At 45.7% G+C, this 25,849-nt stretch overlaps 4 protein-coding genes across 4 annotated transcripts; 2 read left to right on the forward strand and 2 right to left on the reverse strand.

Moving 5' to 3' along the window:
* Positions 1-9,051: 9,051 nt before the first annotated feature.
* K444DRAFT_652482 (cytochrome P450) lies at positions 9,052-11,030 on the reverse strand. Its single transcript, XM_024885799.1, has 4 exons — positions 10,624-11,030; positions 9,963-10,546; positions 9,451-9,888; positions 9,052-9,370 (listed from the first exon to the last, which is right to left on the reverse strand). The coding sequence occupies exons 1-4, from the start codon at positions 10,947-10,949 to the stop codon at positions 9,216-9,218; spliced, it is 1,503 nt and encodes a 500-aa protein (XP_024737913.1). The 5' UTR covers positions 10,950-11,030; the 3' UTR covers positions 9,052-9,215.
* Positions 11,031-11,378: 348 nt separating this feature from the next.
* K444DRAFT_629025 (FAD/NAD(P)-binding domain-containing protein) lies at positions 11,379-13,127 on the forward strand (the record flags this gene model as incomplete). Its single annotated transcript, XM_024882998.1, has 3 exons — positions 11,379-11,503; positions 11,565-11,701; positions 11,797-13,127. The coding sequence occupies 3 exons, from the start codon at positions 11,379-11,381 to the stop codon at positions 13,125-13,127; spliced, it is 1,593 nt and encodes a 530-aa protein (XP_024737914.1).
* A 1,764-nt stretch (positions 13,128-14,891) lies between these two features.
* K444DRAFT_612283 (thiolase-like protein) lies at positions 14,892-16,461 on the reverse strand. Its single transcript, XM_024880097.1, has one exon. It carries the CDS (start codon positions 16,038-16,040, stop codon positions 14,955-14,957), a length of 1,086 nt encoding a protein of 361 aa, XP_024737915.1. The 5' UTR covers positions 16,041-16,461; the 3' UTR covers positions 14,892-14,954.
* K444DRAFT_385136 (uncharacterized protein) lies at positions 16,448-25,026 on the forward strand. Its single transcript, XM_024872374.1, has 6 exons — positions 16,448-16,609; positions 16,656-17,392; positions 17,568-18,081; positions 18,153-18,276; positions 18,335-23,414; positions 23,478-25,026. The coding sequence occupies exons 2-6, from the start codon at positions 16,752-16,754 to the stop codon at positions 24,859-24,861; spliced, it is 7,743 nt and encodes a 2,580-aa protein (XP_024737916.1). The 5' UTR covers positions 16,448-16,609; positions 16,656-16,751; the 3' UTR covers positions 24,862-25,026.
* The last annotated feature ends 823 nt before the right edge of the window (positions 25,027-25,849 follow it).

The following is a 25,849-nucleotide window of genomic DNA, read 5'->3' on the forward strand; positions in this document are numbered from 1 at the left end:
GGATAAGATATAGATTCTTTAAACTAGTAGTTCTACTATTTGGACTTTATAATAGTCTAATAACCTTCTAGTAATATATTAATACTATTCTAATAGATTATTTAGATAACTTTTACTTAGCCTATATTAATAATATACTAATCTTTTCCAAGAATAAGAAGAAGTATTAATAGTATATTAGAATAATCCTATAGAAGCTTTAGGATACTAGATTATAAGTTAATATCCGTAAATACGAATTTGAAGTCTCTAAGATAATATTTTTAGGATTTGTTATTTCGAATTAGGATATATAAATAGATCCTATTAAAACCTTTATTATCCGAAACTAGTATTAACCTATAATAAAAAGAGAAATATAGTCGTTTTTGGGCTTCTATAATTTCTACTATAGGTTTATTTAAGCCTATAGATATATCTCTTGCCCCCTAAACTATCTAACTAAAAGGGATACTTTACTAAAGTTTATACTTAATAAAATCTAGCTAGATGCCTTTAATTAGCTTAAGAATCTACTTCTCTCTGCCCCTATACTTCTCTATTTCAAATATAATAGGGAAACCCGCCTGGAAACCGACTATTTAGATCTAGCTACTACGGGTATATTCTCTTAAAAGAGCCTAGAGAACGAATAATAGTACCTAGTCTCGTTCTATTCTAAAGCTTTTTAAGGAACTAAAAGCTACTATAAAATTTATAATAAGAAACTTCTTATTATTATCTAAGAACTTCAGAAATAGTAGGCAGAACTAATTAGCTTACCTAATTTTCTAATTATTACTAACTATAAAGCTCTCGAGTATTTCGGTACTAAAAGGCTTTTAAATAAATAATAAATCTAATAAATGGGTTTTCTATTATAATTCTATTACTAGATTATCTATTAGCCAGGTAAAAATAATACTATTACTAATATCTTATTTCGAAAGAACGAGCTTATACTAACTCAGAAATAGGCTAAAAAGGCTAAAAGAACTAGATAAGTTATCTTATTAGACCTAATTCTCGCTTTTACTAAAATAAAAGATATAGCTTAGGCTTTTACTAAAATAAAAGAAATAAATAAACTATTAGTTATAATTAAAATCCTATAAACTAATTAAATAGATCTAGCCCTAAAGAATAAATATAAGAAAGCCTGGAAAAATACGAATCTATAGGAAATATTAAATAATTATATACTTTATAATAAAAGACTTATTATACTAGATAGATATAATAATCTATAAACTAGGCTCCTATAATAAATCCATAATATAATAACTATTATATATTCCGATTAAAATAAGATAAAAATCCTAATTTAAAAACTTTACTAGTAGCCTACTTTTTCTATAAATATTAATTACTTTATAGTAAACTATTACGAATATTAAAGGTTATATAAGCCAAGAAATAAAATACTAGGCCTATTATATCTATTACTAGTTCTTTTAAGAATATAAGACGATTTGTCTATAGACTTCTATATCTCTAGCTTTCTAAATAAGAAATATAATAATATATTTATTATAGTTAATAGATTATCTAAATAATATATAAGCCTACTAATAACTAAGAATACTATAGCTAGAACTACTACCGGCCTGTTTTACTACTATATCTAGTAATTCCGAGGTTCTCTCCTTACTATTATAAGTAACCGAGGACTCTAGTTCATTTTAGACTTTATAAATAAACTATTAAGATTAACTAGAATTAAGCTAAAGCTCTCGAATATAAAATATATCTAAACTAATAAATAAACAGAAATTATTAACTAGATTATTAATATCTGACTTTGCTTTTTTATTAATTACTTCTAGAATAATTAAGTAAATTTACTTCCGGTATTTAATACTATAGATACCGCCTGCCTATATAAATTAACCGGCTTATTTCCTTTAATATTTAATTATAGATACGAATCCAGGCTAAGCTTTAACTAGATATTACTAATAATAGAGTTTAAAATACTAAGAAAGAAACTCAATTAGGAAAAAGTATAATAGTAAGCTAAAAGAATTAATACTACTATTAATTATACCCGAGAATATATAGTAATAACTCAGGAATATTAAGCCAAGTAAGCTAATAAGAAATAATAAGAACTAGATTTCGGTCCAGGAAATATAGTCTATATAATTAAAAAGATATAAAAAACAGACCGTCTATCTAATAAATTAGACTATTTCCTTACTAGACTATTCAAGATTAATAAAATAATTAGTTATTTATATTAATTAGACCTTTCTCTATTATATAGGATTTGACTAATTTTCTATATAAATAGACTTTATAAGAATCTTACTAACCTATTACCCGGCCAAACTAATAAAAAGCCTAGTTCTATTAAAGTTAATAGTAAACTCAAATAGGAAATTAAAAAGATTCTTTCTTCTAAGGTATTTTATAATAAGCTTTACTATAAAGTTAAATAAAAGAAATAGGATATAGATAATAAATAATATCTTATATTAAACTTTAAGAACTTAGTACTTAAATTATATAAATTCTATAAGTAAAACCCTAGCAAAATAAGACCTCCTATCTAGCTAAATAAATAAATTTAGTATACTAAAGAAGACGAGTTTAATAAAGACTATCTAGATAATAATAAACCTTAATAATAAGGCTTTTATAACTAGAGAAAGAAAAGAAAAACCTAGATATTTCCCGGGTTTTATCTAAACCCTAGTATATTTCCTTTATTCTATTATATTAGTATCTATTCTCTTTTCTAGAAATCTAGGCAAAATACTTTTCTTTACTATACTAAATTATGCTTTACTATCTAGGCAAATTATAAATAAATAAAAAAAGTAAATTCTTAAAGCTAAGCTAAAGGTAAATACTTGCCTATATTAGTTTGAAATATTATTAAAAATCGAGGGAAATCTTCTTAACTACTTTAATTTTTATAACCTTAACTATTTATACTATTACTACTACCTTAATAGAACTATTAATAAAGACGAAATAAATAAGAAATCCCGGTAATATATTATCTATAGCCGGACTAAATAAGGCTATTTACTAGATCCTAGATAACTTAAATAGTAATAGTAATATCTCAAGTTTAGTAGCTATTATTATTATTAATATAACTACTAGCCAAATTACCTTTATAGACGAAAATAATAACTCCCTTATCTAAAAATAGGTTAATATATAGAATATGGCCCGTATTACTCTTAAGAATATACCTGAAATTACTATAGAGAATATCTTAGTAAAAAGTTCTAAGAATAATAAAATAGAGGTTTTAATTACTAGTAATAATAAGCCTAATAGTTTAATAGGCGAAATAGATAGTACTAATAAGGGCTTCCTTATTAATCTTATAGAGCCAAATATTAAAAAGATTAAAAAGAGTAAGGCTAGCTTATCTAAGAAATATAAGGTATTAGATAATAATAAGGATTTCAATAATAAAAAGACTAAGAATAAAAAGACTTCTAGTAATAAAGAAAACTCTAACTATAATAAAGGTAGCCAAACTAGTATTAAAATGCCTATTATAACCAGAAGATATATAGTATTAAGTACTAGTTATTATATAAAGTACTAGTCTGAAACTAAGAACTAGAAAATAATCCTAAATATTGAGTTAAAGAAGTAATACCCTATAGACATTAATGAATTAGTATATAATATTATTTAGGAAATCAGAAAACCCTTTAGAAGCTTCTATAAGACCAAGATTATATAGCTTAAGGCCCGGGGATTTAATAATAAAGTAGTTTAAGTAGCTGCCCTTAATAAATAAATCTCTATTATAGAAGAATAACTTGAGAATATATATATTAAGCTCGAGAAGGCCCAGAAGTTAATTAAATAGCTTAGAAACGGTATAATTAAGCCAAATATTACTATCCTAGTTAAGAAAAAAGGCAAGCAAGCTATTATATTAAAGCCTATATTAATAAATAGACTTGATTTACTATTTCTATTTAAAGACTACCTAATAATAATAGTTCTAATATTAGCTATAGCCTATATAGTATTTCTAGACTATATTATTAATATGAGTACAGATATAATACAAGTAACGGATACTAAGAACTAGCTAGAATATACTAGAAACTAGGTTATTCTAGCGAAATTAAAACTGTACTTTAATTATAAATAAGCTATAAGAATTAGACGAAATAGGATTAATGGCTATTATTTTCTCTTTTTTCTTTTCTATATTATAGCTAAATAATTCCCTAAATAAGAGTATTTAGACTTCTCTTTAGGAAAGAAATAATATAATAGCTAGTATAAGAGTATAATTTACTAAGGACAGGATATTGGAAATAGGTATAAAATAAAGCTAAGCCGGAATTACTTGGACGGAATAATACTAAAGATTAAAATATTCTTTCTATTTTGTTTTATAGCTTAGTATTTTCTAATATATAAGATTCTTTAAACTTTAAGCTTTTAATTATTATATTAATCTCGCCGTTATATTATTTAATTAGGCTAGCTTATTATATATATATATTACATATATATTAATTAGATTATTTATAAATATTTATAATAAATCTAATTAATATATAAATAGAATATAATTAATAGATATTTTTCGTAAATAGATTAGATTAATAGCTATTAATCTAATCTAATCTATTTATTTCTCATATTATTTGGCCTTAATATATAAGTTTCTAAAATATAGAATTAATTTAAAAATATATATATTAAGCTCGAGAAAGCCCAAAAGTTAATTAAATAGCTTAGAAGAAATATAACTAAGCTAAATATTATTATTCTAATTAAGAAAAAAGGCAAGTAAACTATTATATTAAAGCCTGCCTTAATAAATAGATTTAATCTATTATTTCTATTTAAAGATTACCTAATAATAATAGTTCTAATATTAGCTATAGCCTATATAGTATTTCTAGATTATATTATTAATATAAGTATAAGTATAATATAAGTAATAAATACTAAGAACTAGCCGGAATATACTAAGAATTAGGTTATTTTAGTAAAGTTAAGATTATATTTTAATTATAAATAAGCTATAAAAATTAGATAAAATAGAATTAATAATTATTATTTCTTCTTTTTTCTTTTCTATATTATAGCTAAATAATTCCCTAAATAAGAATATTTAGACTTTTTTTAAAGAGAAAAGTAATATAATAGCTAGTATAAAAGTATAATGTACTAAAAACAGGATATTAGAAATAGATATAAAATAAAGCTAAGCCGGAATTATTTAAGTAAAATAATACTAAAAGTTAAAGTATTTTTTCTATTTTATTTTATAGCTTACTATTTTCTAATATATAAGATTCTTTAAACTTTAAGCCTTTAAATATTATATTAATTTTATTATTATAAATTATATAGCTTTTAAAAAAATATTTTATTATAAATATTAATAAAAGAAAAAGAATTATTTAAATCTAATAATTCAAATATATTTTTATAAATATAAATAAAAAAAATAAGTTTTATATATTCTTTTTATTATTATATTATAAATATATATTTATTAATTTTCTAAACTATTATAATAATAATTCCTTTAAAAATAATAAAAATTATTTCTTTATTTAATATTTTCTTAATTATTAAAGAAATATATAAAGAATATAATATAAAAATAATAAGATATAAGCTTTAGACCTAATTAATAAAAGCTATAAATATATAATATTATTTTATTAATAGAAATTTATAAATATATTTATTAAATAAATTATAATAAATAATATTAAATTTTATAAAATAACTTTTTCCTGATTTAAATATATCTTTAAAATTATTAATATATAAGTTATAAATATTTTACTAATTATTTATAATATAATAGAATTTTAGATTAATAAGATATTTTATTATTTTAAACTAGAAATTAAAAAAGAAATTCGAATAATAAAATTATAAATATATTATATTTTTAATAATTAAAAATTAAAATATAAGAAAATTAGTATTATTAGTATTATTATTATTAGTTTACTAATAATATATAGTATTATTATATAAATATAGAAATACTAGTTATATTAGTTAGTAAAGTTATTATTATTTAGAAATAGGAATTATAATATTATAATATTAATATATAATTCCTAAATTTATTAAACTTAAAAAAATCTAGTTTATTAATTAAGTTATTTATAGAATATAAGATTATATAATTATATTTTATATTTTATATTTTATAATTATATATATAACTTCTAAAAAAAATAACTATATAAATAATTATATATATAATTAATTATAAAAGAGAAAATATAATATATTTAATTAGATTATTAGAATTCTTTAATTATAAGAAATATTATATAAAATATATTTTTAATTTTATTATAGAAACTTATTTATTTAAATAAAATAAAACAAATTAGAAAGAAAATTTTATTAAAATAAAAATATAAAAATAAAAAAAGCTAGAAAAGCTATATAAAGTAATTTTAATATTAGTAATATTTTAAATAAGTAATAAAAGCTTATTCTAGATAAGAAAATATATTAGAATTTAATATTATATATTAGTTTTATATAACTTATATTTATTTAGTTTATTAAATATATTTGAGCCTTTAGCTTTCTATAATTAATATTATATTATATATATATATGTATTTATTATAATATTTAATATATTTAATAATTAGACAAGTTTTTAAATTAAAAGAGGCTCTAAATATCTATATTAATAATTTAAAAGATTTTAATAATTTTAATAATTTTAATAATTAAGAGATTTTTTAAAAGAATTATATTATTATTACTAAATAAAAAGCTTTAAAATTATTAAAAACTAGCTTAAATTGCTTTTCTAATTAACTAAGGACTTTAAAAGCAATTATAATTTAAAAAAATAAAATATAAAAGATATTATATAATATTTTATAAAAAGTAAAAGCTAAAGATTTTAATAAATATTCTAATATTTAAAGCTTAATTACTTTAGCTTAAAATATTATAATATCTTAATATAAGAAAACTAATAATTCTTTTATATAAATAGTTTTAATAATTTTATATACTCGATTTAAATTTATTTAATTTAAATAATATTAGATATTATTTAGGGAAATATATATTTTTAATTTAATTATAAAAATTAAAATATATAAGTTTTAAAGAAAAAAATACAGAAAAAATAATAAAATAAATTATATTAATTATTTCCCGGAATCTAAAAAATAAATATCTTATTTAAAGAATATATTAAATCAAATAATATCTTTAAATTTATTATATCCTAAAAGGCCTATATATTTAAGAAATAAGCTTTTCTTATATTTAGATAAATCTTTAACTAATTTTTTAAATATTATAAAATATTAGAAAATATAAAAGTCTAAATAGTTTTATTTTATTAAAATAATATATGATTTTTTTAGTATTTTTATTATAAGCTCTAAATATAAGCAAGTATTTTCTTTTTATATAAAAATAACTTCTTTTAAGAATTCTAGACTATTAAATAAAAGCTTATAATATTATAAATAGTTAAAGAACTAATAAAGAAAAGAAGTAATTTAAATAGAAATATTTAGAAATACTATTACTCTAAACCTGAAATAATATAAATTTTATTAAAAAAATATTTTTAACTAATTAGCTACTAATTAGCTAAATTAGCTAAGCTAATTAGCTAGCAAAATACCTTAGATAATAACTAACTAACTAGCTTATTACTCACCCTGCTAAATAGGCTAATTAGAGAACGTGACTAGTTAGCCCAAGAGGTTTTACATCTTCTTTTAAAGCTTCAGGTCCAGTACTGCTCTCGTAATACCGTGAATCTCGACTGCCGCCCAGAAGAGCTCTATAGTGTCACGGATCGTACGGTATTCACTTGGACTCGTCATGTGACTACGTGGCCTTAGCGCGCCAGGAACCTTAAGCGAGCGTACTCTACGTGTCTTTAGTCAGAGACCCTCCCTTAGAAATCTCTTCTTTCTTCCTTAGTTTAGAATCGTCGTAATTGAACTAGTTCAGCTGCGCCTTTATAGGCCTTGATCTTTATATTCGTGACAGTAATAGCTGAACTTTATAAGGCATTGGCAGGTCATCATAGTGCTCTAGTTGACTTGTATAAAGAAGAGGCACAAAGGTTAGATGAGGACTTTGATATTGAGTGATTTCGGGTGGTTTACAAGTATATTATAAGAGAATAAAGTCTTTTCAGCCCCGATATTCTAAGCTACGCTTTTACTACTGTGAGTTCAAACTCGCAGCTTAGCAGGCCCTACCAAGGCAGACTTATATCAATAAGCCCTACCCAGGCTTTGTTTTACATTTAATGACCCCTGTAGGGAATACTCGCAGACGCCAGATCACTTGATCCGTTTGTCCGAGAGACTTGAGGTAACACAAAACCGCACCTTGCAGCGCCTCAGTCTGCAGGCGAGCAACTGATACCGAAGCATCAATATGATTAGTGCAAGAGGCGGGAGGTTCGATCCCGTTTGTCGGACATCGACAATCACGCTACTTTTTCTTCGGAAGTTGAACCAAAGACTGACTGAAATTGAGAGAACTTCACATCGACGGCCAGGACCGTAGTCAAATGTTGTGAGTTGTTCGAGTCGTGACCTGTGAACCGCGTGGTCCCTAAAATCCGAAGCCGTCAAGCCCTGAACTCGGCCCGAATCCATGGGCGGACGGCAGCACCCGGTCGTGGCGAAGTAGTTGGGTCGAGAAAGTAACATACCGATCCAATACCGTGCAGAACCGAACTTGACTTGTATTGAGTTCCGACCAAAATTCGGGTGAGCAAACGGTTCACCGTTCCAAACGGAGGGGAGGTCTTTCCGGAGAAGAGTGTCGGGCCGCGTCCGGATTCCCGATTAGCCAGGCACCGGGACTAACATCCGGGTGAGACCCGGACTCATCGGACAGGGGGTAACCATCGAAGAGCGGTAAGCGAGAGCGAGCGTGGTGATGTCAAGACTGCTGTCAAGACTGTTTCTTTTGGTAACACATCATCCATGAGCCGAGATGACTTCGGATCGCTTCGGGACACTCTATATCGCGCAGGCAGAAGAACTCAAGTGATGCATGGGAAAAGGTCGTTGCCTGGTCCATCAACCGAGGGCGACCGCGAAAAAGATGAGATTAAATTTGTGACAAGTAAAGGACCGGGTTCGATTTTGTAAGGACTAGCTCATGTAATGACTGACTAATAGACTGCAGAGATGACCTCCCGAGCCTCCTCCAACCTTTACCTTCACCTTTTCCTGCACCTTTGCCAGTACTTGGGTCATTCAGCCCAGCTTCACCCACACACCTTGGTTCACGAAGCAGGTGATATTGAGCTTCTCGGTCCACTCCTGGGGCGGATCCGGCCCTTTGAACACCGAGTACTGCTGCATGAAGCGAACGAGGACGTATCCCGCCCCGACGAGCGCAAGCTGCTGGCCTAGGCGTCATAATCTGGTCAGTCCATCCCTCGGTTGTGTTTGTTATACACTGAGCGTTATAGAAGACATGTGTACTGACCGAGACAGATCCGAGGTCCGCCACTAAACGGAATGTAATTCCACGTTGGCCTCTCCTTCTCCCAACGCTCGGGCTTGAACTCGAGGGCATCGTCGCCCCATAGATCGTGTCGTCGATGAAGCGAGTAGGACGAGAAAGAACACTCGCGGCCTTTGGGGATAAAGACAGGTGATCGTCCGTTCGGACCGCCGCCCACGGGAAGAACCGTGTCCTTGTTAGCCACGCGCAGGTTCTGCGGCACGGGCGGGTACAGCCGGAGCACCTCCTTGATGACCCAGTTGAGGTACTTCAAGTTCTTGATGTCTTCGTACGCGGGCAAGCGTCCGCCGAGCGTCTCGGATATCTCGACCCGCAACCGTTCCTGCACGACAGGGTATTTGGCGATGCAGAAGAAGAGGGTGCTAATGAGGGCAGCTTCTGAGCCTACCGCTGCCAAAACTGGAGTTATAAACTATTAGCATCACATCATGACTAGATACCTGGATTAGCGACGCATGCATCGAAAAACTTACGCATGTTTAGAACATGATCACGGATCTGCTCAGCAGGCATGCCTTCGCTCGCCAACGCCCGAGGAATCGTGTACTTCCCATCAGCCTCAATGTCCCCGCCTTCCTTATGGCTCGCAATGGCCTCGAGCACGATGGGGTCGACATGCTCATGAAGAACTCGACGCGCCTCCTGGAGCTTCGTATCGTGCACAAGGAACGACAACTTGCCCGCGCGCAGGCGCTCCGAAATCATGGTGTTGGCCCTGTCAAGCGCCCACAAAAAGCGGCGGCCCACGTGCGCACCATGAGGACGCAGCACGTCGAGCGGACGCCCAGACAGCAGCTCGGTGCCCACGTCGAGCGTGAAGCGCTGCACCCACTCCTGCAGCTCTACAGCCGAGCCGGCAGGCACCTGGTCCTGGTCCTGCATGACTTCGAACCAGACCTGCAGGTGCTTTTCCCAAGGCGACGTGTCGCTGAAATAGGACCGCGTGAGCTGCGGCCGCGACACCGCCCGCGCGTGTACCCAGTCTTGCCCGTCGGCGCTAAAGATGCCTACGCCAACGAATTCAAAGGTCGCCCAGCGACGCCGTGGGCCCATGTCCCTGAAGTCGACAGAGTTCCACGGTCAGCGAAGCTCGATTAATCATTACGTGAGAGGAGAGTCTGATTTCTGACGCACCAGTCGCTAAATTTGGTTGCCAGTATGGCCTGGATGTTCTCCGGTTCGCAGGTGACGTGCATCAGGTTGCCCAGGAGGCCGACCTCAAACGTGTTGCCGAAACGTTTGAACATGTTGTCGAAGTGCTCCAGGTTGCGACGGCTGCGCATGGCCCTGTGGAGCGCGGTGGCGTGTCGAAGCCCCAGGAGAGGGTCCCAAGGACTGGCGTGGGGAGCCGGCTGGCAGCCATTCCTGCGTCGCCGTCGATACAGGTCAACCTGGACATAGACCAAGTAGGCTAGAGTCCAGGCGATGGCCACGGGCAGGATGATCAAGGTCGAGTTCATGGCGATGGCTGACGAGTCTTGCCCTCTCTGTAATGATTAGATGGTTGGGTGTGCACCAGTAACTTGAGGAATTGCTAGAATTCAATCTGTGTCAGTCATGGACTGCTAGAATCGACTTTGAGTAGTAGCATGGCACAGTAGCCAGCCTCCTTCGACTCGGCGGCCCCTTTCAGAACTAATCATTATGGCAGTCAGCTCGGAAATCCGAGATGGCCACGTTCGGTCGCAAGTCGGTCGCAAATCCGAGTCGGGAACATGAGGCCTTGAAACGGCCACCGACTTTACGGCCGAGAGATGGGTCGATGGCGACGGACGAGCCCGACAACGGGTTCTATCTCTATCGTTGATGCGTTGGCTTATATTTACCAAATCTATGTAGCATGCAACGTCCAGATTAGATTTGTGTCCCTGCACATCATTACGATCACTATGTCCTTGCCCTCGCAAACCTCTGTTCTTGTAGTGGGCGCCGGACCGGCCGGGTCCTACGCCGCCTGCGTGCTCGCACGCGAGGGCGTCGACGTCGTGCTTCTCGATGCCGAAAAGTTCCCCAGGTACCTCTAATCATTACGTGCTTTAAACAAAAGGGCAAAGCTAATTTTTGGAATTGAAAAGATATCACGTTGGAGAGAGCATGCTCGCAGCGATGCGGTTCCTCTTGCGGCTCATTGATGTCGACGACGAATTCGACCGGCACGGCTTTGAAAAGAAGTACGGGGCCACATTCAAGATCACGGACAAGAGGGAAGCATGTTAGTTGCCCCCGGCTTCGGCTGGCCTTGTTTTATGCTACCACAGGGAGAGGCAGTACAAAATGACTTACTAAGGTGGAAACACCAACCCACAGTCACCAACTTCGCGAACGCGCTCGGCCCGGGCGGCCACTCGTGGAACGTAGTCCGCTCCGAGTCAGATGATCTCTTGTTCCGCCACGCCGCCCGCAACGGAGCCAAAACGTTTGACGGCACCAAGGTGGACGTAATCCACTTTCAGCCCTACCCGCACGACGGTTTCGAAGCCGTCGAGGGTGAGGGTGAGACGGAGCCCGCGCACCTGGCCAATCCGGGCCGGCCCGTATCGGCCGACTGGTCGTGCAAAGACGACGGGACCAAGGGCACCATCAAGTTTGACTACCTCATCGACGCCAGCGGGCGCAACGGGATCCTGTCCACAAAGTACCTCAAGAACCGCCGCTTCAACGAGGGCCTCAAGAACCTTGCCAACTGGACGTACTGGAAGGGCGCCAAGCGCTTCAATCCTGGCCAGCCCAACGAGAACTCGCCCTTCTTTGAGACGCTCGATGACGCGAGCGGCTGGGTCTGGGCCATCCCCCTGCACAACGGCACCTTGTCGGTCGGCATCGTGGCGCGCCAGGACCTCTTCTTGGCCAAGAAAAAGCAACTCGGGCTGTCCGGCCAAGAATTCTACCGCGAGTATCTCAAGCTGGCGCCGCAGATCAGCGACATGCTGTTGGACGCCGAGATGGTATCGGACATGAGGCAGGCGTCGGACTGGTCGTATAGCGCGTCGGCCTACGCGGGCCCGTACTTCCGCATCGTCGGCGATGCGGCCGCCTTTGTCGACCCCTACTTCTCGTCGGGCGTGCACCTGGCTTTGACCAACGGTCTCGCGGCCGCCGTGTCGGTGCAGGCGTCGCGCCGTGGCCAGGCCGACGAGCGCGCCGCTGCTAAGTGGCACGGCACAAAGGTCGCCGAGAACTACACCCGCCTGCTCCTCATCGTCATGGCGGTGCAGCGCCAGCTGCGCCTCAAGCAGGAACAGCTCATCACCACCGACGCAGAGGACGGCTTCGACGCCGCCTTCAAGGCTATCCAGCCTGTCATTCAGGGGGTCGCCGACACGCACGAGACGGACGCGCACGTGCAGCAGCGAGCGGTGCACTCGGTCGACTTTACTCTCAACTCGTTTGATGTCACGCCTGAGCAGGAGAAAGCCATGGTGGACAAGGTCGTGGGTGCCGCGCGGGCGGCGCCCGAGACGCTCCAGAGGATGACGCCCGAGGAGGTCGACATTCTGAAGCGCATGAGCCATCGCGTCTTGCATCGGAACACGACCCAGGAGAATAGGGACCTGGCGGGTTTTACAGGCCAGGTTATTGATGGGCTGGCGGCGAATCTGGAGCGTGGCGATGTGGGCCTGATAAAAGTACAAACCTAGTTCTGAAGGTACTTCAAGCAGCACTCTACTAGGCGGTTGCCCACCACAATTGTGCTATTGAATCTGCGGAACGGCTTCTCTCCTATTGTTTTTGTATGCAACTTCACAGCTACATTCTATAAAGATCTCCCAAGCAAATAAAATGAAGACAAATAAAGGCACGCAAATGGCGAGCCAGAAATATAACTTAACAGCCCCGCTATTCTATATTTAGAACTCTTTGGGAACCTCTCTAACGATAGCCTCAAAGTCATGTCCGTTACGTTACTGGACTCGCTTAAGCCTTGGCACATTTGGTGTCTAACACCAATTGGTGTTTACACACTTTTTGATTTTGCACACCTCTTAGTTTCTGCACATTACTTGGTTTCTACACATCACTTGGTTTTTGCACACCATGTGGTTTCTGCGCACTACTTAGTGTTTACAAACCGCAATATTTGGTTCGTACCGATGCCGAATTAGAACCCAGCAGCTTTTAATAGAACTACCGTATTATCTGGTGTATATGACCATGGTCTTATAACCCGTTCCACACCTAAATAATTCGTCAGGGAATGGTCCTAAGCCTAAGAGGGTCTAGTAATACGTCGACCCCACTAAAAACCGCTTAGTGTATGGTGTTGTGCTTACCCCTAATTCCTCACCCCTTTATTCCTCTCTCCCATTCTCCCTCCTAAACTCCGACCCGCACCACCAATTGCTCTTGATATTACGTGCCACAAATTATATACATTGAGAATTAGCTAAGAAATCTGCTAGAAGATTACTTGAATTACCTCAAACTAGCCAATTAAGCAATAGTTTAGTAATATAAGACCATGGTCTTATATTACTAAGCTATTGCTTGAGGAATTACTCTGGAAATGGTCTTTTATTTGGGGGTGGTCCTGAACGAGGGGGTGGTCATATACGCCAGATAATACGGTAATCAGGTCCCAGTCATTAATATATAAATTCTCCAGGAGATGATTTAAAGCATATACAGTATCTCGAATGCCTCGTTTCTTCTTTACCTCTGAGTCCTTAATCTTCTGGGCATGGAGGTGCGGTGCAAATGGATATGCAGCATGAAGGTTAAAGAGGGTTAATAGAAAGAATTACTATTTTGCGTCACAGGCGATCATAATCTTCCCCGCTCGGCATCTGCTTCTCCCTCTGCTTCAATATTCGATTAGCGTCGGTGCGTTTTTTGAGAATATTCTCGAGGATGTTGAAAGTACGCGCCACTGGCACTTGGATGGTGGGAGCCATGATCCTGTGCAGGCCTAAGAAGTCTCAATGGCAGTGAGGATGTCCGCCGCCGAGAGCGAGGAAGGGAGGGGGGGGCCTTCGAAGATGGGATATGACAGTGGCAGAGTCGTGATGGCGTAAGGCGTGGACGGTAGCGTTGTCGAATAAGGACTATGCTTGACGTTGAAGGCAATCAGTCCTGACTTCTGCCCAACTCAATTAGATTTGTGCGTCCCTCTGCGAGGCTATTTTCGCCGAGCCCGATGACGGATGGACAGGGATGGTCGCCGACGAGCTCGCCCAACGCCTACTGCGGTCTGCAAGTCTGTCACGTAACGCACTTGTCGCAGAGCCGCAAGAGCTGTGCGAGCACGGGACTTAGAATCGCACGTGCTTTTACGTAAGCATCGGAACGCTCAGCCTATATAAGCAGAGCTCCATTCTTCCTAGAAAATGGAAGACAATCATTCCTCAATTCCAACAACCGTAAGGGTTGCTCCACTTCTACGTGACAGCACTTGATACCAGAACCTTGGAAGATTTTCGCTAACATTCCGGCGTCTACGGTCTAGGTACATGTATCTGACATATTGGCTAGTCTGAATCGTCATCAACGGGGTGGCATCGTCGAAGAAAGGCCATTTCTATCGCCATGCCCGGTCCAAAAGACACTGCGACAATGTCGTCCTTGCCTCCTTCAGCCTTCCTCAGCGTGTCCAAAACAATCAGGACCGTCGGGCTCGACGAGTTTCCGCGCGTCCGGTATATGTGTCTGGTTGCAGACAGCTGCGCCTCGCTCAGGCCCATTGACTCCTGCACCCCGTTGATGATGGCCTTGCCCCCTGGATGCAAAGCCCAGTCAAGGTCAGCAGCCGTCGCATGTGGAAGCCCGGCCTTGTCGCGGAACGAAGGCAACAGCTTCGAAAACATGGGTGCCACCGCCCCGGCTGACTTCGTCGCTACGTCGCGTGTCAAGACGATCCGATAGCCCGTCGGACACAGGTCCCAGCCCATGTGCTCCATTGTGTTCGGGATGGTTGAATTGTCCCAATCGATGAGCTGAAAGAGAGGGCCTCGTCCGCTGTCTTGCAGAAGGCCAGCCTCATTGCTCAGCACCAATGCCGCCGCACCATCCGAGAAAAGAGCCGCGGCGATGCTGATATCCTCCGGGCTCGTGCTGGCCTCAGCGTCAGCTAGTTCTTGCCTCGCGTTGGTGGTGCACAGCTCGCAAGCAAACGCCAGGATCCGCGCTGGTTTTTGGCGTGCTGTCGCGCCACAGGCCAGTTGAGCGGCAACGCGCATGATGGCAAGACCGCCCGCGCATCCCACACCCGCGAGGAGTACGCGTTCCACCTCGGGCCCGAGACCAAGCCTTTCTGCCACGAGCAAGTCGACGCCTGGGTTCCCGTAGCAAGTCGTGGTGCAGGCGACGACATGAGTGATTTCGGACAGCGCACCACCCCACTCCTTTAGCGCCTTGCGACAGGCCTGCGCAGCCAGGTCAACGCCTGCCTTGTGCCAGATGGCGTTCAGATCAGTAATGGACGGCATTTCAGGACGATGCAGAAAGGCTGAGCTCGAGCCCATGTCCTGGATGCACGGCCTCTGATCGATGCCGGAAGCTCGGTTGACCTGCAGCAACTTCTTGAGCCTGACCAAGGACGCTGAGGTGTCAGTCATTTTCTTTTTTTCACCCAGCATTCAGGTGTGGTGGCAAGTGCGTCTTACCCAGGTCTTTCGACGTCGTAGAAGCGCGTGGCCAACTCCTCCAGACGTTCAGGCCCACAAAGGTAAGCTGGATACTGGTGACCCAACCCCGTGATCCAGAGTCCAGATTGCCCACATGGCTCGTGGGTGCCGTTGCCGTTCATGATCGCCATCTTGTTGTGCTGATGCCTGATGCCGTGTGCGCTGCAGGCCCTTGTGTTGTTCGAGTACCCGGCCTTTCTCGACAAGACTGGCTTTCTACATGAGGTTGCTCAACTCTACACAAATATTTGCAACACGGGTAGATTTGGAGATTCGGTTCTCTCCTTCGACGCCGCCTCATTTCCCGGTAAGCCGATATGCGCTCGGTTGTCGGCGCAGGTCAGATGTCTAGGAACCCCGATTTTTCTCGGTAATCCGACTTCTCACCCGGCGAATGCCGTTCCTGCGCAGATTGGCCCCCACGTCGATCAATGGCCGAGAGGACAACGGCGTCGGATTCCCGGCCGAGTACAATGGTACCGGGTTGGCGGTAATCTTAGGTAATCAACCAATTCCGTCGCGAATCCCATAACTGAGCTTTACTAGGTCCGCCATAACAAGCGTCACGCCTCGCAGAGGGACGCACAAATCTAATCATTACGGACAAGATCCATTATTGTTTTCTTTGCCGGCATACTTTTGATGAACGCCATGGGATTTTCAAGTCAGCCAAACGGACACTCACCCGCCACGTCCAGGTCCACCGCGAACGGCCAATCGGAGTACACGAACGGTCATGGGTCCGCCGCCACCACCAATGGTCAGGGCAGAGCTCCCAAGCCTCTGGTTGAGCCCATCGCCCTTTGCGGCATGGGACTGCGACTCCCGGGCGCAGTCAACGATGCCCAGGCCTTCTGGGACCTACTCCAAAACAAGCGGAATGGGCGATGCAAGGTACCAACGACGCGTTACGACGTCGACAACTGGTATGGCCCTGGAAAGTCCGGCCACGTCAGCTCCAAGTTTGGCTATTTCCTCGACCATGTCGACCTCGCCAACATGGATACGTCTTTTTGGTCGGCGACAAAGGACGAGTGCGCTTCGATGGACCCTCAGCAACGACTCCTGCTCGAGGTCGTGTACGAGGCGTTGCAGACGGCCGGGCAAAGGTCGACGGACCTACGTGGCCGCAAGGTCGGCGTCTTTGTCGGCAGTTTCGAGGGGGACTGGTTGGAGTTGGACCAGCGCGATGTCGAAAATTTCAGTCGCCATCGGCAGTCCGGCTCAGGTGACTACATGGCGGCAAACCGCATACACTATGAATTCGGCTTCATGGGTCCCAGGTATGATGACTCCCGACTTTTCTAGAATTTTTCACACGAAAAAGCCCGGCGGCGGTGGCGTCAAGCCTCGCAGAGGGACGCACAAATCCAATCATTACGTGACTGCCGACGTGTTTCCAGGACGCGGAAGCGTCATCAGTCGCTAAACCGGAGGACTGACCAAATTTCTATACAGTGCCGTCATTCGCAGTGCGTGTTCCAGCTCCATGATCGCTCTCCACGATGCATGCACTGCCATTAATGCCGGAGAGTGCGAAGCCGCCATTGTCGGATGTTGCAATCTCATCCTTTCCCCGCGCATGACAGCCACAATGCAGGAGCTGGGTGTTTCGTCGCCGAGCGGCTACTGCCACACCTTTGACGCTGCCGCCGACGGCTATGCCCGGGGCGAGGCCGTGTCAGCTGTCTATCTGAAGAAGCTGAGCGATGCCCTCCGCGACGGCGACCCAGTCCGGTCTGTGATTCGGTCTACCTGCCTCAACGCCGGGGGAAGGTCCTCGACGCTGTCGGCGCCCGTTGCGGCCGCTCATGAGGCCCTGATTCGCCGCTGTCATGAGCTGGCTGGCATAAGCGACTTTTCGAGGACGGCCATGATGGAGTGTCACGGAACGGGCACCCCTGTCGGCGATCCTATTGAGGTTCAGGCCGTTGCAAACGTCTTTGGCGAGCATGGAATCTATATAGGATCGGTGAGTCCCCCGGGCCCTTTTCCTCTTCAGGCTGTGCCCGCCGAGTACTGATATGGAATAATCCACGGCAGGTCAAAACCAACCTCGGACATGGCGAAGGCGCCTCGGGGCTGTCCAGCCTTGTGAAAATGACGCTTGCCCTCGAGAACAAGACGATCCCGGCCAACCTCAACTTCAACACCCCGAATCCCAACAGTACGTTCTGAATGATTAGAATCCTGCGTGGGTTAAACAATGACTAATGTTTTGAAAGTACCATTCGAGTCGTGCAAGCTCAGGGTGCCAACTGAGCCTATGCCGTGGCCCAAAGACCGGGACTTTGTTGTTGGCATAAACAGCTTTGGTGTCGGTGGATCCAATGCCCATGCTCTCCTTGGGTCGGCGGCCTCTTTTGGAGCTGGTCTGGCCGAGGAATCCGCGTCCGAGAAGACCACGGTCTCTTCGAAGCCCGCATTGCTCCTGTTCTCGGCAAAGCACCCCAATGCACTCAAGGCGATGATTGAGAGCCAGCAGGCATATCACCTCGCCCACCCGAATCGGCTTGGCAACGTGAGCTACTCCCTCGCCATGAAGCGGGACGCCTTCGACCATCGCGCCTTTGCCGTAACCGATGGGTTGGACGACTGGACTGCCAAGTTTTCAACGCGAACTGCCCCTCCTCGCGAACCGCAAACGCTTGTCTTTGTTTTCAGTGGCCAGGGCGCCCAATGGGCCCAAATGGGCAAGGAACTCATCCAGGTCTACCCAAGCTTCGAGGAGAGCATCAAGGCCCTGGACAGGCACCTGCACACGCTCGAGGACGACGGACCGAGTTGGTCGCTGCTGGAGGAGCTTTTGCGAGGGAAGAAGACAAGCCGTTTGTCCCAGGCAGAGTTCGCGCAGCCGTGCACCACGGCACTGCAGATTGCCCTGGTGGACCTGCTGCGACAGTGCGGCCTCACGCCGGACGCCGTCGTCGGCCATTCAAGTGGCGAGATCGCCGGCGCGTACGCCAGCGGCGCGTTGACGGCCCGCGAGGCCATCCTCGTGGCCTACTACCGAGGCCGGGCGATGCCGTGGGTGGAGAAGGCACTTGCAGTTGATGGTGTGCAGGGCGGCATGGCCGCGGTTGGGTTGGGGCCGGAGCAGGTCACGCCGTACCTTGCCAAGGGTGTTTTGGTCGGGTGTGAGAACAGCCCTGAAAGCACCACGCTCACGGGAGACAAGGACGTCCTCGACAGTGTCTTGCGCCGAGTCAAAGAGGCGTACCCGGATGTTCTTGTCCGCGAGCTGAAGGTGGATCGCGCATATCATTCTCACCACATGGGCATCGCCGCACCGCACTACCTGGCTGATCTCAAGGCCCGAGGCATCACGCCGCAAGCGCCTTCAGTCCCTTTCCATTCCAGTGTCACAGGCAAAGTTATCCGCAATGCCCAGGATCTTGGACCCCAGTATTGGATTGACAATCTCATCTCCCGCGTACGCTTTTCTACCGCCGTCGCCAGCGTCCTCTCGTCGTCTACTCGGCCGCCCAAGACGTTCGTCGAAGTCGGTCCGCACTCGACACTCGCCGGCCCACTCCGACAGATTCTCCAATCAGCGAATTCGCAAGCCGACTACGTCAACGTCATGAAGCGCGGCCAGGACGCGAGCAGGGCTTTCCTCCAGGCCATGGGCGAGTTGTGGAGCCTCCACGTGCCACTGAATCTCGCCGCCATCATTGACAAGGGCGAGTTTCTGACCGACCTTCCGCTGTATCCGTGGCACTATGAGGAGCCGTTGTGGGCCGAGAGTCGCCTCTCGAAGGACTACCGGTTTCGAAAATTCCCCCATCATGAGCTTCTCGGCTCCCGCGTCGTCGAGAGCACCGACCACAGCCCGAGCTGGCGGAACGTCCTACGCCTGGAGAGCGTGCCATGGATCGGAGACCACGAGGTCTTCGGCGACGTCATCCTTCCGGGTGTTGGCTACGTGGCTATGGCGGGCGAGGCGATTCGGCAGCTGACGGGCGCGCCCGACTTCTCAGTTCAACGTGTGCATATCAAGGTGGCCTTGGCCTTGAAACACGACTCTGCAGTCGAGCTCGTCACGCAGCTGGACAGGGTGGCGCTTACAAACTCGCTCGACGCTGCGTGGTACAACTTCAGCATCTCCAGCCACCGAAAAGCGCCCGATGGTGGCGCTGGCGCTGGCGCGTGGGTCAAGCACGCCTTTGGCCAGGTTCGTGCCGGCTCCGAGTTCCAGCCAGGTTCGCCGCCAGACGTGCGACCGCTCCAGAGGGTTGTTTCTGAGAAAGGCTGGTACCGCAAGTTCCGCGCTGCGGGTTTGGACTACGGGCCCCGGTTCCAAGGCCTCGCTAACACTACAGCCCATCCGCCGGCGCCAGAGCTTGTGGCGGCCATCACCAACGACGTTCGCCTCGCCGAGTCGTACTACCCCGTCCATCCCGCCGCCCTGGACTGTCTGGCCCAGGCACTCGTTCTTGCCTTGTGCGGCGGCCTGACGAGGAATCTCGCCCACATGGCTGTGCCCACCTACATTGATGAGCTCTACTGCCGGCCTCCTGCGACCGAAGACATGGCCATTCGCGTGCGCGCTACCGAGCGTAGGAGGAATGCCTACACGGGCGACATGACAGCCGTCTCTGACGGACAGGTTGTCGTTCAAGCCAGAGGGTTCCGCTTGACCGTGGTGGACAATAACGACACTGAGGCCGAGGGTCCAAGCAGCAGCGGCGCGAGATTCCGCCACGGTGCCGTCCAGCTCGAGTGGAAGCCGGACATCAACTTCGCCGACGTTGACAGGCTGTTCTCCCCAGATTTGCCGCCCGACCAAGACTTTGAGATGCTGGACCGATACCTTGCGCTGTGCGCCATCGAAGTGGCCGAGCGTGTGCGAAACATTGAGCCGGCCCAGGACCACATGGCACTCTTCTCGGCATGGACGACAAAGTTCGCCGCCGGCACGCAACTCGATGGCCTGTTTGGGGTTGAAGAGAATCACATTCTGCGCGAGGACGGCGACCGCCGGAAGGAGGTGATGGACATGCTGTACTCGCAGCTCATGGACTGCGGAACACGCGCAGCCGCCGAGGCGCTTGGCAGAATTGTCGAGGCCAGCGAAGCCCTCATGCGCGGCACCACCGACGGTCTTGGTGTCCTGATGGACGGCAAGCTGCTGCACGACGTCTACGACGGTATGCAGCTGACAGACATGACGGCCTTCCTCGACCTGGTTGCGCACAAGAAGCCCAACCTGCGAGTGCTCGAGATTGGCGCCGGCACGGGCGGCACCACGGCCAAAGTCTTGCCAGCTCTGCAGTCTGCATACGGCGAACGCATGTATCTCTCCTACACCTACACCGACATATCTCCGGGCTTCTTTCCGCCTGCCCAAGAGCGATTCCACGAATCCCCGGGCATCGAGTATCGCGTACTGGACATTTCGCAGGACCCGACTGAGCAGGGCTTCGAGGCCGACCTGGAGAGTTACGATCTTGTCATTGCTACCAACGTCCTTCACGCCACGCCGCGTATCCAAGACACGCTGCGCAATGTCCGTAAGCTTGTCCATCCTCGCGGGCGGCTGTTCCTGCAAGAGCTGTCTCCCGTCAGCAAGTGGCCCAACATGATCATGGGCGTGTTGCCGGGATGGTGGCTTGGCGCCGACGACGACCGTCCGGAAGAGCCGTACATGGATGCACAGCGGTGGGACAGGGAGCTCACGAGTGCTGGGTTTTGCGGGGCTCAGACCGTCTTCTTTGACGGACGACTGTGCCTCAACATTGTCACGACGCCCGCAGCGCCAACAGATGTTGTTTCGAAGGAGCAGAAGCGAGCGAGAGTCATGCTGCTGGTCCCTGCTCAGGTCAGCGAGACGTCTGAGCCGCAAGTGCGTGCCGTCACCGCCCAGTTGCGGGGCGCCGGCTATCGCGTCAACGTTCACCATTTTGCACAAGCTGCGGCGGACCTTGACCTTGGGCCGGACGAGGATGTTGTCGCCCTGCTCGATGTGGACAAACCCTTCTTTCACGACCTGAACGAGGCAGGGCTCCGCGCCTTTCAAGGCTTTGTTGCCCATGCCAAGGAGCGCCGGTGTGGCATTCTTTGGGTGACGGGTGGGAGCCAGGCCGGCTGCACCGACCCTCGCTACGCGCCCGTTGTGGGCGTGGCTAGAGTTCTGCGTCTCGAGCTTGGTGTGGACTTTGCCACGCTTGAAATGGGAGGGCACATACAGGACGGCGGCACTGGTATGGACAGCCATGGTGGCCTCGAGGTCGATGCACAGGCTGTGGCGCGTGTGCTGGACGAGTTTCGGCGCCGGGACAGGGGGGCCATCGAGACGGAGACGGATACGACCTGCGAGGCCGAATGGGTGTATTTGGCAGGTCACGTTCTGACGGGACGCTACCACTATCTCGACATAGACGCCGAACTCAAGAAGCCCCAGCCGTGCAGCGCCAGCGGCAGCATCGAGACGGCCATTTCTGTTCCGGAACGCGAGCAACAAAAGACGTACCTCAAGCTCGACACTTGGCGGCCAGGCTTGCTAGACGCATTGTACTGGAAACGACTGCCCGAAGAGGAGCTTGGGCCCGAAGAGGTGCGTGTAGAGGTTCGCGCAGTCGGGCTCAACTTCAAGGACGTCCTGGTCGCCATCGGCCTGGTGGCCGAGCCCGAAAAAATCGCCCGTGGCATGGGCTACGACTGCAGTGGCGTGGTCACGGCAGTGGGACCCAACGTCACCAAGCATCGCATCGGAGACCGCGTCGTCGTTTGCGAGAGCGGCACGTTTGCTACATCGCTCAATGTCTCGCAGCTTCTCTGTGTCGGAATGCCCGATGACATGTCGTTCGAAGAGGGTGCGACCATGCCTCTCGTCTTTGCGACGGCGTCGTATTGCTTACTGGACGCGGCATCGCTGACCAAGGACATGTCGGTCCTGATCCACGCGGCCGCGGGCGGCGTCGGCCTGGCTGCGATACAGCTGTGCAAGATGGTGGGCGCCGATATCTACTGTACGGTCGGCAGCGAGGACAAGGTGCGGCATCTCATGGAGCACTGCGACATTCCGCGTCATCACATATTCAACTCGCGCGACACAAGTTTCCTGCCTGGTCTGATGGCCATGACGGACGGACGCGGCGCCGATGTGGTCCTCAATTCGCTGTCGGGCGAGCTGCTGCACGCGTCATGGAAGTGTGTCGCCGAAGGTGGCACCTTTGTCGAGATCGGCCGGCGTGACTTTATCGGGCAGGCCAAGCTGGCCATGGAGCCATTCGAGTCTAACCGGTCTTTTATCGGCTTTGACTTGGGTGCTATGAGGATCCAACGGCCAGTTGTCATAGCTAGGTGAGTTACGGGAGAGACACTCTCACTCTGCTGGTCAAATATGCGGCTAACACGACGTCACAGGCTCTTGGATCGCATGATGGAGTTTGCCCGAGAGGGTCACATCAAGCCCCTGCTGCCGATGCGGACCTTTGATGCCGCTTACGTATCGGAGCCCATCAGGCTGATGCAAAAGGCGCAGCACATCGGCAAGATGGTCGTCACCATGCCTGCCAGTGCCGACGCTGAGCTGCCGTCCGAGGCCGCACATGAGCCGTTCCGTGCGCGCAGTGATGCCACGTACCTCCTGACAGGAGGTCTGGGTGGTCTCGGCCGGTCCGTCAGTACTTGGCTAGCCGAGCGGGGCGCTCGTCACTTTGTCTTCTTGTCCCGCTCGGCTGCAAAGCCCGAGCACGAGGCTTTCTTCCAGGAACTGGCCTGCCTTGGCTGCACAAGCATCGGGGTGTCAGGCGACTGCGCCAACTACGACGACGTCGTGCGGGCCGTCAAGGCCGCGGGCATGCCGATATGTGGTGTGCTCCATGCGTCCATGGTCCTAGAGGACAACAGCTTTTTGGACATGTCGTTTGACCAGTGGTCTGCTCCTTTCCAACCCAAAGTTAAAGGCGCATGGAATCTGCACAAGGCGCTCTCTTCCGAAAACCTTGACTTCTTCTTCCTCTTCAGCTCATTCGGCGCCATGTTTGGGCAATGGGGCCAGGCCAATTACTCTGCTGCCAACACCTTCGTCGACGCCTTCGTCTCGTACCGGCATTCGCTCGGCCTGCCCGCATCCACCATCAACATAGGCGTTATGGGCGACGTCGGTTGGGTGGCCGAGAACCCCGAGGCGCTCGAAAAGCTCCAGGCCGCCGCCTCTCACGTCAGTCAGGAGAGCGACTTTTTGGAGTGCGCCGAGCTGATGCTCATGCGACCCGGGCCCATGCAGCAGCAGGAGCAAAAGCGCTTTGTACAGCACTCGCAGATTGGCTTTGGCTTGCGCTCCACGCTGCCCATCGCGTCACCTAACAACCGCGTCGTCTTCCGCAAGGATCCCCGCCTACTGGTCTACCGCAACCTCGAGGCCGACGCGGGCTGGTCGTCGGCGCCGACGACGCATGGACAGGCGGGCGCGGACCCGGCCGACGAGGAGCTAACAAGATTCCTGCAAGGCGCCGCTGTCAATATGGCCGTCTTGCGCTCGGAGGAGGCGACGGCCTTAATTGCGCGGAACGTGGGCCGTACGCTGTTTGGCTTTATGCTGAGGCCCGAGGATGAGTTTGATGTGCACGCGCCGATGGCGGATGTGGGTATTGATAGCCTGGTGAGTATTGAGCTAAGGAACTGGATTAGGAAGAGGCTCGGGGTTGAGGTGAATGTGCTGGAGATTACGAGGGCGGGCAGCTTGCAAGAATTGGGAGGCTTGTTACAGACGAGGATGGTAGAAAAGTATCAGGCTAGGCGGTAGAGCAGGGACTGGTTTATTCGAGCCCTGCACCGAGAAAACGCATCGCGGAAGGGTATATAGCAGACTAGAAACCAAGGAAAGACCCCCCGCAATGAAGAAATGAACAAGCAGTCGAGAACGAGAACGCTACCTATGCAACAGACTGCCACCCATATATCTACATCCGCTGAAAATGCCATTCATAGGGTGCAGGTTATTGGATATGGCTAGGTTGGTCGAATATACGGCACCGATCCAAGCTTTAGGATCATAAGTCAAGTCGTTAGACTGAATTTCATCCCGAGTATTCAATTGTGTCCATCAAATCTGATCGCCGCAAACAGTCGTAGATGTGGTCGTCGGGTCGCGCAGCTGACGTCGGGCGGCAAACGCACAGACCACATTCAGGAGAGCGGCCGCCCCCACACGGTTTCCTGCTCAGCCTTGCGCGGTATGCGAGGTCTCGCTACCGGATGCGGGACGGGACGAAGGGATACCTCAGACGTTAATCCAAAAATTCACAAACGTTACCTTACGTAGACAAACACTCTCTATATAATGTTCCGTCGACAGAATCTCGAATCCTCTACTGTGACACGCATTCCAACATTCTCTTTTGGATTCGTCGAGTTCTCAACGTTGCACAAAGTGGCGTCAGGCAGAAAGGGGGCGGGTGAACATCGCACTCTCGTCTCAACTCACCGCTAACCTCATCCCTTCGTACCCGCACTCTCATCTCAACTTATCTCCAAGTTCATCACTAACCCTTCCCACTCAAAATCATAACTCCCAACCATGGCCTCACAATTCCACCAGTTCCCCTTCCTCCCCTTGAAACTCCAAACCCAGATCTGGAAGAGTCCTACTGCACATCACACAACACACGCGCCAACTTGCACTCTCTCTCTACCGGCAATGCTTCGCGTCAGGTGAAATGGAGGAGCAGGGGCTAGGACTTTGGCGCCAAGCAGTGGAAAGCTTCAAGAAGGAGTGGGAAGCGGATGGGTGT

This window comes from Hyaloscypha bicolor, assembly GCF_002865645.1.
Source record: "Hyaloscypha bicolor E unplaced genomic scaffold K444scaffold_57, whole genome shotgun sequence".
In the NCBI taxonomy this organism is placed as follows: Eukaryota; Fungi; Ascomycota; class Leotiomycetes; order Helotiales; family Hyaloscyphaceae; genus Hyaloscypha; species Hyaloscypha bicolor.